Genomic DNA, 12,027 nt, shown 5'->3' on the forward strand with positions numbered 1-12,027 from the left:
CCTCGTATATTAGGTAAGAGAAGTGCAGCCTCGTATATTAGGTAAGAGAAGTGCAGCCTCGTATATTAGGTAAGAGAAGTGCAGCCTCGTGTATTAGGTAAGAGAAGTGCAGCCTCGTGTATTAGGTAAGAGAAGTGCAGCCTCGTATATTAGGTAAGAGAAGTGCAGTCTCGTATATTAGGTAAGAGAAGTGCAGCCTCGTATATTAGGTAAGAGAAGTGCAGTCTCGTATATTAGGTAAGAGAAGTGCAGCCTCGTGTATTAGGTAAGAGAAGTGCAGCCTCGTATATTAGGTAAGAGAAGTGCAGCCTCGTGTATTAGGTAAGAGAAGTGCAGCCTCGTGTATTAGGTAAGAGAAGTGCAGCCTCGTATATTAGGTAAGAGAAGTGCAGCCTCGTATATTAGGTAAGAGAAGTGCAGCCTCGTATATTAGGTAAGAGAAGTGCAGCCTCGTATATTAGGTAAGAGAAGTGCAGCCTCGTATATTAGGTAAGAGAAGTGCAGCCTCGTGTATTAGGTAAGAGAAGTGCAGCCTCGTGTATTAGGTAAGAGAAGTGCAGCCTCGTGTATTAGGTAAGAGAAGTGCAGCCTCGTATATTAGGTAAGAGAAGTGCAGCCTCGTGTATTAGGTAAGAGAAGTGCAGCCTCGTGTATTAGGTAAGAGAAGTGCAGCCTCGTATATTAGGTAAGAGAAGTGCAGCCTCGTATATTAGGTAAGAGAAGTGCAGCCTCGTGTATTAGGTAAGAGAAGTGCAGCCTCGTGTATTAGGTAAGAGAAGTGCAGCCTCGTGTATTAGGTAAGAGAAGTGCAGCCTCGTGTATTAGGTAAGAGAAGTGCAGCCTCGTATATTAGGTAAGGAAACTAAGGCATCCTATATTAGTTGAGGCAGATGTATTGGGCACCAATACAATTTGCTGCTTGTTTCTGTGTCACTTCTAAACATTTTTTGTAGGATCTCTTATATCGGTGCTTCTATGGGAAGAGTTTGGTTGAATATATGGTCTCTGGCAGAGCAGCTGACCTCAGTTGATTGACTGCAGTGCTTTAGAATTGACGTCAGCGCTGCAGACAATAACATACTCTACGGCACTGCTCCCAATGTATGAGCGGGACCCAGGGAGGGCGAGTAAAGCACTGTTTGTTTTTAAAACAAACTGCAGAGGGGGGGGGGGGGGTCTGCAACCAGTAGACTCCTTTGAGGCAATTTCTGGATAAGAAAAAGGTTCTGACCGCTATTATAATATGAAATATTCAGGACAAATTATTTTGAATATATTTAGATTAAAAAAATGTAAAATAGTGTCCAAAAGTAATTATTATATGTAAATAGACTATATATATATATATATATATATATATATATATATATATATATATATACATACACACACACACACGTACACGTACTAGTACACGGATACACAACAAAAGATTTTTAAAGTGTTCTGGAAGTGAATAGTAAATGACCTCTACACAGCAAACAAACCAGAGGTCACACAAGACATAACCTGACTGGGAAGAACAGGATATCATCTGAAGAACTTCTCATTAATCTTTTCTCCAGGACCAAAGCCAGTATGTGGCCGATAAACTGGAGAAGCTGATAGGCAAAGCACAATGGTTAGTCTTTAATTCCTGGTCCGGATGAAGGAGGATGTGGGGGCCTCACAAAATAATGTAAATATTCTATAGAGAACCTGTCCGTTTTTAGACATGTGAAGAAGAGAGTAAATCCCCGCGGCAGCAGGTGTGAGATCACTTCCTGCACATTTGTAAAAATCATTTGTAAAAATAACAGTAAGTGACAAATCCGGTAAGAAGTGCGGCTTCCCCTCTGCGCGGTCAATAACCCCGCACCGCCAGAGACTTCCTCAATCCAAAATTTTAAGTGATGATATATAAGAATTATCTACATGACGATGTTTTTTTTTAATAAGTGGTATACTAGATGTAGAATGGTTGACATCTTTTATGTGGTTGTTTTATGAGACTTTATGTAATGTCTTCTCCGATCACCATGGACAATGTCGTTACCATCTGTCATAACAGGCTGTCTCTTGAGGTTCTCCAAACTTATGGTAAATAATTTAGCTGAGTATCTGCTACTCTGATCAGCTATAGTAGTGTTTGTTTTATATTTTTAGTGATTGTAAGACCTCAACTACTTAGCACGTGGTCTATGTTGTGCTGTCAAAGATGCTGTGATGTCTGATGACTTGGGTTGCCACTTTTGCCACCAGGGTAAGTTCCAATGGGAGATCTACATTGCCAATAATTTGAAAGCCACTGCAATAAGTGAATGTATGAAGGGTTTTCCATTTGGTTCCCAACCTAAAACCGCATTGGGTACCTACACACAGATTCGTCCTTTGATTGGCATGGTTCTGATGCTGCTGATGTTCGGCTAACCCCACCAATATCACCGCAGTCTCATGTATATGGGGGTCTTCAGTGTTACAGTAGAAGATTATCCATGTCATCATCTGATATTGCCCATTTGCCATAGAAAAAAAACAATAGTAACTTTACCCTTGGTGTCAAGATAAGGATCGAGAATGTCCAATTCTGGACTGGCGATCCTTTTGGTCTGTAAGGGATAAGTCGCCACCAGATGTGTGTGGCAGCAGCTTTCTCGTAGAGGACACCAACTCGGCAGAGCGAGTGCTTCCGTATATTGGAGAGTTGGGCCACATAGCTGCTGGCCAAACGATCGGCTGAACCATCATTTGGCTGTCAGCAATCTACAGTGTATGAGGGCTTAAAGGAGTTGTCCAAGCTTGGCGTCTAAGTAGGCAGTCACTCTATGAATCCTCACAGCATGCACACTGTACACTGTCAGGATTCGGTGGCTTGGAGAGAGGGTGGGCAGGTGACCACAAATATGTGATTTTCATACATGTGATCACACAGCCTCGCTCAATACAAGTGAATTGAGCGAGGCCGGATACAGTCTAGTCGGAATGTATGCAAATCGCACCGGAGTGTGCACTGTGCGCATTGTGAGGATTCCCAAGTCTGCAGTCACACCCCTTTAAGAAGCTCTGATGACTAGAAATGCCAAATGAAAATAATCAGTGAACATCATGTAATAATACTCACCTCTAACAAGGCGATACCTATGCAAACTCCAATAATACAGATGAAATTATTTGTTATAAATGTCTGAATACTGTTCATGCAGCCCTAAAATAGGAAAGAAGAAAATTACTTAAAAATAAAAACACTGAAAAAAGTTACTAAAATCAACAATTTAGTACTTTACATGAAAGAGTAAATTTTTTTTGTTGATCATGCTAAAGATACAAAATATAAGAGCTACCAAAGTAAGCATATAAAAAGCCACATAGTACATTAGTTTTACAGATGTATATTGTTTTTGGAGCATGTCGTTTAGGATAGGAAAGGTCATCTATTTTTGATCTACTCGCCCTACAAACTAGACGATCGACACAAAGTTAACTGGAGTGCCACATCCTTTCATTGCTGGCAGCAACCTGGCAGCTGATCTGTACAGGAGGCTCTGCCGGGTATTGGAGCTCTCATGAACTATAGTACCCGGGTCTGGAGGAGAGTCTCCTCTTCTCCAAACCTGGGTACCATCTGCACATTGAATCGCATGATATCCGCATGTGCATATGCAGTGATGCGGATATTATGAGATTCAATGTAAGTCAATGGCGGTGAAAACGCCGCGATTCCGCGTGATAATTGGTAGTGCTGCGGATTTTTCCGCAATGATAATCTGCAGCGGAAATTTCTGCAGCGGAAATTTCCGCAGCATGTGCACAGCACATGTGGATTATCATTGGGGGAACATGGCAGACCTTCTACGAAGTGTTTTTTAAGTGTTTCTGCAGCGGAATTGCCGCTGCGGAAACATTTAAAAAAACGCATCTTGGGCACACAGCCTTAGGGGTTATTTTTGCATGTAGCTGAACAGTGGGACCAAGAATCAATGTTATTGCCTTTGCAAACCCAGTCCGGCGCTGGTTGTCAGGATCGGTGGGGGTACCAGCAGTCAGACCCTCAGCGATCTGGAAGTTATCCTTTATCACATGGATAGGGGATAACTTTCAAACTTGAAAAACTTGTGTCTGTCCCCCCAGTTGAGTGCCTCAGACGAGCATATAAATAATTCTTTGATTTTCATCCAGAAAACGCGACCATTTTTCATCCGTATCTGTGTGACATCTGTGTGTCCATATTTTACGCCTGGGTGACACCCATGTCATATCCGATTTTATACATCAACATTTTAAAATGCACACGATCAAATACAGTTTCCCAGGTTGATAACGGCAATGTGTCCGTAAAAATCAGATGTAACAATAATGCTTGCTCAATACAAGATGTGATTTTTAAATCTTTAGGTGGGCTACACTTACTGTCTTATACACAGGCCAGTTGTCCCTTCCAGGGGCTATGCAGAATCCACTCTTGTGCTCAGGCAGGGGGTAGGAGATGTCAGTAGCGTTATTGGTGCCATTGCTGTTTGAGTTCAAAATTAAGGAAGATGCGTTTCTGCAGGAGCAGGGATACAAGTTGACTGTCGAATTTTCAGAGATTTTGGGATTTTTCATCCAGTCTTCAGGTGTGAACCAGCCACAGCAGCTCATCTGTAACGAGAGGGCAATGAATAGTGATGCTACTGTTAGCCACGGTGTTCATGGACTGGCGACACAGATCCCCTGTAATCAAAAAGGAGCAGTCGTCATCTAACAGCTTCTCCGAGCCCTATGATTTTGAGCACCATTTTGGGCACCCTTTTGTTAATCACATTGGCCAAACACCCAGCCTCATCTGTAAAAAAAAATTGTGAAGTAGCGCTTCTTTCAAATTTTTTGGAAGGATAATCTAGAGAGGAGCTTGGGACACCGGCAAGAAGGAGGAGGTCTGGTGCTGCTCTTTTTTCCAGGGAGAATCATCTCTCCTATTTTAGTAAATACTTGCATCCCCCAACATTATACTGTTCCTCTGTTATTCCTCCTAAAAATGTATTAAAAAAAAGTAATCTGGGCGTTACCGGTTGGGGGGAGTATCCCTACATAGCGTGACACTGGGAGAACTGATGGGACAATGTCAGACTTTACCAACTGGTAACACCCAGATGTCAATTTATTTATACATTTCCAGTAGGAATAACAAAGGAAACATACAATGCAAAATCTTATGAGATGCTCCAGAATTATTATATCTTTGGGAATAACAGTACTTACTACAATAGACATGTCAGAGGTGAAAGAACCACTTTTCATCACTTTTTTATTAAACTTATTAAAAAAAAAAATTCACAAAGTATACATACAGTGACATCACATTATATAGTAAAATTAATTTATCTCATAAGTCCTTCATCACTGCAATGTTTAGTCCATGCCCTAGGATGGTGTAATATCCTTCTGCAGCGAGAAAGTCCTTTGTTTTGATCCTCAAGTGATCATCAAGCACTGAGCCTACTGATCGGAAGATATTAAACTATTTTGTCTATTTCACAAAACGTAGTGCTTCTTTCAACATTTCTTTAAAGGATAATAGGGAAAGGAGCTGGGACCACCGGCAAGTAGGAGGAGGTTCGCAAGTATCTGGTCCGGTGACCACGGATCACCAACGTGGCCGCTGGACCAGGCTCCAGCAAAATATTTTTGCTCAACTCTTAATAGATATTAGTTGAACCTATTAAAGGGGTTGTCCAGGACTATATAAAATTTTTACTAAAGGCCTAAGAACTAACAGGCAGGTAGTTGCTACCAGCCAGTCTGTTGTGCCTGGCGCCAATCTCTCAGAGAAGTCATTGACCGCTCACGTCGGTGATTCTGAGGCTTCCGTTGACGTCACGTTGACAGAGCAGCGGCTTCTCTTCTGGGCTGCTCTGTAGAAAGGATGTGACTTCTGACTGACAACTGGCTACCTGCTGCCTAACTGCGGGGAGCCAGCTGTCAATCAACATGTTGTTGGCAGTCACTCCACATCGACACAGCAGCCTGGAAGAGAAAGAGCTGCTCTATTGACCTGGAGCAGCCGAATTACCAGCCGGAGAGGTGGGTGACCTCTATGAGCCTGCGCCAGATGTTCTAATCTGCTTTAAGCCTATTAAAAGTCCTTGATAAAGACCATTGTTGGTCAAAATGTTGGACATTTTCTTGCCAGATCAAAATAAAATATTCACTTATTGCATCAAGGTCTTTGTTCTCCATCATTATTTCAGTGCTGAGGTTTTTGCCTACATAAAAATAATGTAGTCCTGGATAACCCCTTTAAAGGATCCAGAAACTTCAAGTTACACCACTGAGTAGAGATAGGGCTGTGACGGTCATTGACATGAAGAAGGATGGACTAGAATATCTTCTAAAGACCTTATTGCAATGTGGAAAGGCTCAGATGAACGTACCTGTTCCTGTGCAAAATCCAAACCTTCCTGTTGCTCTGTTTGGTTTGTGACAATGTCATAGTTCTTGATAATATTCTCCACGTACTTTCCCACAGCAATATTTATCTGGAAAAATAATAAAAAAAACTAACAAAAGTTCTAAGTAATGATGTAGCTGTTGATATTGTAACATCCCTGGTGGCGTGCTGGCATGGCTTACCACCTCCCACCTTGCAAGACCGCCATCTTACCTATCAATCCAGGCTGCACACTTTGCTCCAGTACCTGCTGTGTCTCTTGTCTGATTGCTTAGGGCGGTGGCGCGGCTACTGCCTGATTCTTATAGTTACTGTGTGCGCACTCCTAATGCCTCCCCAGCCTATTGCTGTGAGTCACTGGATACTTAAACCCCCTCCACCCAGTAGGAGGTGCCTGATCAACACTTTCCTTCAGTGTGTTCTGTGCAAATGAGTTGCCAGGTCCCGTCCTGTATCTTGTCTGTTTCCGCCCCTGGGGGCTGTATACCCAGGCCTGTTACCTGTATTTGTGACTTCTAGTCTGTCTCCGCCACCCTGGGGGCTGAGTTCCCAGGCTCGTTCCTGTATCTTATTCCTGGTTCAGTTCCTGTCTGAACTGTGTCCTAGCCCGTTACCTTTTTCTCTCTATGTCCGGACCTTCCCTTTTCCTGCAGTGTCTGAACCTGCACCTAACTCCAACTCGTTGTCTCTGAACTTCTGTTTGTGAGTTTTGTGTACACTTACTACTTCATACCTTGTACCTTGTGTGTATCTGGTTCTGATTGTTCACTGCACCTGCGGTTTCGCTCTGCTCTGCTTGTTCATAGCACCTGCGGTTTCGCTCTGCTCTTCTTGTTCACCGCACCTGAGGTTTCACTCTGCTCTGCTTGTTCACCGCACCTGCGGTTTTGCTTTGCTCTGCTTGTCCACCGCACCTGTGGTTTCGCTCCGGTCTGCTTGTCCACCGCACCAGCGGTTTCGCTCTGCTCCACTCTGCTTGTTCACCGCACCGGCGGTTTCGCTCTGCTCTGCTTGTTCACCGCACCTGTGGTTTCCCTCTGCTCAGCTTGTTCACCGCACCTGCGGTTTCGCTCTGCTCAGCTTGTTCACCGCACCTGCAGGTTTTGCTCTGCTCTGCTTGTTTACCGCACCTGCGGGTTTTGCTCTGCTCTGCTTGTCTACCGCACCTGCGGGTTTTGCTCTGCTCTGCTTGTCTACCGCACCTGCGGGTTTTGCGCTCTGCTCTGCTTGTATACCGCACCTGCGGGTTTTGCTCCGCTCTGCTTGTCTACCGCATCTGCGGGTTTTGCTCTGCTTGTCTACCGCATCTGTGGGTTTTGCTCTGCTCTGCTTGTCTACCGCACCTGCGGGTTTTGCTCTGCTCTGCTTGTCTACCGCATCTGCGGGTTTTGCTCTGCTCTGCTTGTCTACCGCATTTGCGGGTTTTGTTCTGCTCTGCTTGTGTACCGCACCTGCGGGTTTTGCTCTGCTCTGCTTGTCTACCGCACCTGCGGGTTTTGCTCTGCTCTGCTTGTCTACCGCACCTGCGGGTTTTGCTCTGCTCTGCTTGTCTACCGCATCTGCGGGTTTTGCTCTGCTCTGCTTGTATACCGCATCTGCGGGTTTTGCTCTGCTCTGCTTGTCTACCGCACCTGCGGCTCCGTTCCTGTGTCCCAGTCTGTACTGGTCCCTATCCTGCCTGCGTTCCTACCTGACAGTACCCGCCTGTCTGCATGTCAGCCGTGCCTGCCAGTGCCCACCTGTCTGCATGCCAGCCGTGCCTGCCAGTGCCCACCTGTCTGCATAACAGCCGTGCCTGCCAATATCCACCTGTCTGCATACCAGCCGTGCCTGCCAGTACCCACCAGTCTGTATGCCAGCCTAACCTGCCTGTTCCTGCATTCCACGGTGTGGGTCAACAGTTGTGACCGGGGTCTGACCTGGAGTAGCACCTGGTCCCTCTGCTCGGTTCCTCCCTGGTTCACGGAGTCGACTGAGCCGCCGTGTGACCTTGGTCGGACCGAGTTGATACTTAGTTACGCCCCTCCAGGCACTCCTCGGTTCATGGTCCAGTGGGATCACTAATCATGCTCACGCCAGTCAGTCCGGGCGTGTGCGTAACAGATATCATCACATTTCTGCTGTCATAATCATTATTAAAGGGGTTTTACAGTTTCTCCCATGTGCAGTTGGTTTAAGAACAAACAAACTGTAGTGTATTCCCCCTCCCCAGACCCAGGGCTGAGTCTCTGCGGTTGTTCCCGTAGTTTGTTATTGTCTGCAGCGCTGACGTCACACCCATAGGACTACAGCCAATAACTGAGGTTGATGGATCTGCCTGGGTTGATGGCACAAGGCGCTCAGGGCCACTGAGCTCACTGATTGGCTGCAGTGCCATCGACAGGATGTCAGAGCTGCAGACAATTACAGACACCGGGAGCAACAGCACTGGGCCTAAGGAGGGTAACTAGACCACAATTTTTTTAAAAATTCCTTTAAAGGGAATTTGTCAGTAGGTTTTTGCTATGGAATCTGAGAGTAGAGGCAGAGACTCTGATTCCAGTGATGTGTCACTTACTGGGCTGCTTGGTGCAGTTTTGATAAAATCACAGTTTTCTCTGCTGTAGATGGAGCAGTGGTCAGAATGATAAGCTGTGTTTAACCCCGCCCACACCCCTGATTGGCAGCTTCCTGTTTACACTGTCAACAAACTGCCAATCACTGGTGGGGGCGTGGTTACACAGATTAGCTGAACTGACCTGCACAGGACATCTAGTCCTTTACAGATTATCTCCTGCTGATAAAACACTGATTGTACTGAAACGACAGCACACAGCCTAATAAGTGACACATCCCTGTAATCAAAGTCTGTGTCCCTACATCTTGCTGCTCTCAGATTAAACATCAAAAACCTGCTGACAGCTTCCCTTTAACTTTCAATCTATTCTGACAATTGAACCCATAGACAATTTGGGAAATTCAATTTTTGGAGGTTTTAATAATAACATTATATCAGGAAGTTGCTTTAAATAAAATTTTGCATTAAACTGTTAAAAAAAGGATCAATTTTTTATCAATTTCATCCATTTTTGGCCTGCGTGTCCACTTTTAGCTTCAGAGTGAAAAACATTTTCTTGAATGCAAACCCCCCAAAAATTTCACAAGCTTCTCTTATACATTAAACAGTAAAACAAATGGACAGCATTCAGATGGTATACGAGTGCTATTCATTTTTTTCCACTGATGGAATAGATCTTGAAATTAGATAAAAAAAACAGACATGACTGCAAAATAAAATCACATGTGAACATGCCCATAGACGTTAATAGGTAAGTGTTCTATCCATGAAAACCACAGTTAGAACTCATATGTGAAAAATGGACATCTGAATGAGATCTTAAAACAGCTTTCAATAATATCTAGACCGTCATTGAGTATATGTTAGTACTTACGGGGGACCGCTGTGTGTATATCAGCACACCCACAGTAATCTGAGCAGCAAATAGCAGAAGAAGGAATGCAAAATACTGTAAAAAAAGAATAGGAAAAGTCATTACCAATAACAGTACTGTAAATCTGCAATTAGCCCAGCAACAATATGAACATATCAGTACTATAATTTGCTTTCTTTGGAATTAAATTATTGAAATATTTCCAAAAATCTAAAATATATAAAAAACTGTTCGATTTGTCAATAAATTCTCCAAAGTTTCTACATTCTATTGCATTCATTTACCTAAGCCCACCCACCCCTTGTATAAAACAAATCTATATCTAGTTACGATTTCAGGTTTGTTTTTTTTCTGTAAAAAATTATTGTGCTGCCTTGCTGATGCTGTCTAATCCATTAAGAAAGAAGAAGAATGTGGCTGATGATAACTGAGAACAGAGTGGTTTTCAAACGATTGGTAGAATCTTTTATAAATGGCATACATAAGAAATTATCAAATACTTTGAAATTCAAATTTGCCAAGTTCAAAAATTGCTTTAAAAAAATTTGATTTGCAGCTAATCGAACCGCAATCCTGAAAAACTTCCAATTGCCCTGTAAAGATATGTGTAACACTTGGAGGTCTCCTAGGACTATATCTAATCCCTTTCAAACTCTTTAACACAAAGGCATCCTTAGTAATGTAAAAGATATCTCAATATAAAAACGGATGGTAACCCAGAAGTAACCAACAGCTCATTTAATAACAGCACACTTATGGAATTTTCATGTTTTGTGTTGTTTCTTAAAGAAAAAAACTTCCAAAAATTATCCATTTTAACTTCCAAAAATTATCCATCTTAGTCATTTGTGATCAGGCAGACCTTTCTATGCAGAACACTGATAACATAAGCTGGCACAGTCGCGCATGAGGTCACATAAACCTTCTATGACTGATGCAATCTTGGGCAATGTGTAAAATGGTTGCGGACACGTTTTTGGCAATTCACGCCAAATTTTTCGAATTTGCTGGTAATTGCAAATTTTTTATAAAATTTCATAAAATTCCATTTATTTGAAAATTGATTTACTCATTCCTAGAATAAATCTTTAAATTTTCTCTGAGAAAATAATTCTCCATGTACCATGTATTGATAAGCTATGGTGTTTCTAGCTCATTAAATGCTTTTATGTATGCAGTGTTTTATAATCACCAGGTGCACAGAGTCACAATGTAGAAAAACAGCCGTTGCCCTGGAAGGAAATTATGACTAACGCCTTCTGTTCTGCCAATCAAGAAGGACGAGTAATTCTGTATAGATTTGCTGGCTGCTGGTGGTTCTTAGGGTGTTCCCTGTGTTATACATTTTTTCACAGATATAGAAAAGAATTTTCCTTCCCATTTTGATGATATTTAAGCAATAAGCTGGAATTATGAAATCATTCATATAGGTTTGTATGTACACATGTGGTCAAAATTGTTGGTACCCCTCGTTTAATGAAAGAAAAACCCACAATGGTCACAGAAATAACTTGAATCTGACAAAAGTAATAATAAATTGAAAATCTATGAAAATGAGCAAATGAAAGTCAGACATTGCTTTTCAACCCTGCTTCCACAGAATTTAAAAAAAAATGTAACTCATGAAATAGGCCTGGACAGAAATGATGGTACCCCTGAAAATAATGTGACAAAAGGGACATGTTAAATCAAGTTGTGTCCACTAATTAGCATCACAGGTGTCTACAATCTTGTAATCAGTCAGTGGGCCTGTATATAGGGCTACAGATACTCACTGTGCTGTTTGGTGACATGGTGTGTACCACACTCAACATGGACCAGAGGAAGCAAAGGAAAGAGTTGTCTCAGGAGATTAGAAAGAAAATTATAGACAAACATGGTAAAGGTTATAATACCACGTCCAAGCAGCTTGATGTTCCTGTGACTACAGTTGCACAAATTATTCAGAAATGTAAGATCCATGGGACTGTAGCCAACCTCCCTGGACATGGCCGCAGGAGGAAAATTGATGACAAATGAAAGAGACGGATAATACAAATGGTAACAAAAGAGCCCAGGATAACTTCTAAAGAGATTAAAGGTGAACTTCAAGCTCAAGGAACATCAGTGTCAGATCGCACCATCCGTCGTTGTTTGATCCAAAGTGGACTTCATGGGAGACGACCAAGGAGAACACCATTGTTGAAAAAA

The 12,027-nt window shown here is 42.7% G+C and overlaps 1 protein-coding gene across 3 annotated transcripts in view; it reads right to left on the reverse strand.

Moving 5' to 3' along the window:
- CD37 (CD37 molecule) overlaps window positions 1–12,027 on the reverse strand; it is a 139,590-nt gene that overhangs the window by 54,270 nt on the left and 73,293 nt on the right. For all 3 annotated transcript variants that reach the window (XM_073656377.1, XM_073656375.1, XM_073656376.1), the window contains 4 exons: window positions 9,838–9,912; window positions 6,390–6,494; window positions 4,387–4,617; window positions 3,101–3,184 (listed from right to left, as the gene is read on the reverse strand). In XM_073656377.1, the coding sequence (XP_073512478.1) occupies window positions 3,101–3,184; window positions 4,387–4,617; window positions 6,390–6,494; window positions 9,838–9,912 (495 nt within the window). The remainder of the gene's footprint in view (window positions 1–3,100; window positions 3,185–4,386; window positions 4,618–6,389; window positions 6,495–9,837; window positions 9,913–12,027) is intronic.

The sequence above is a fragment of the Phyllobates terribilis genome, unplaced genomic scaffold (assembly GCF_046119375.1).
Source record: "Phyllobates terribilis strain yellow unplaced genomic scaffold, ASM4611937v1 Scaffold_12__6_contigs__length_324123572, whole genome shotgun sequence".
Lineage (NCBI taxonomy): Eukaryota > Metazoa > Chordata > Amphibia > Anura > Dendrobatidae > Phyllobates > Phyllobates terribilis.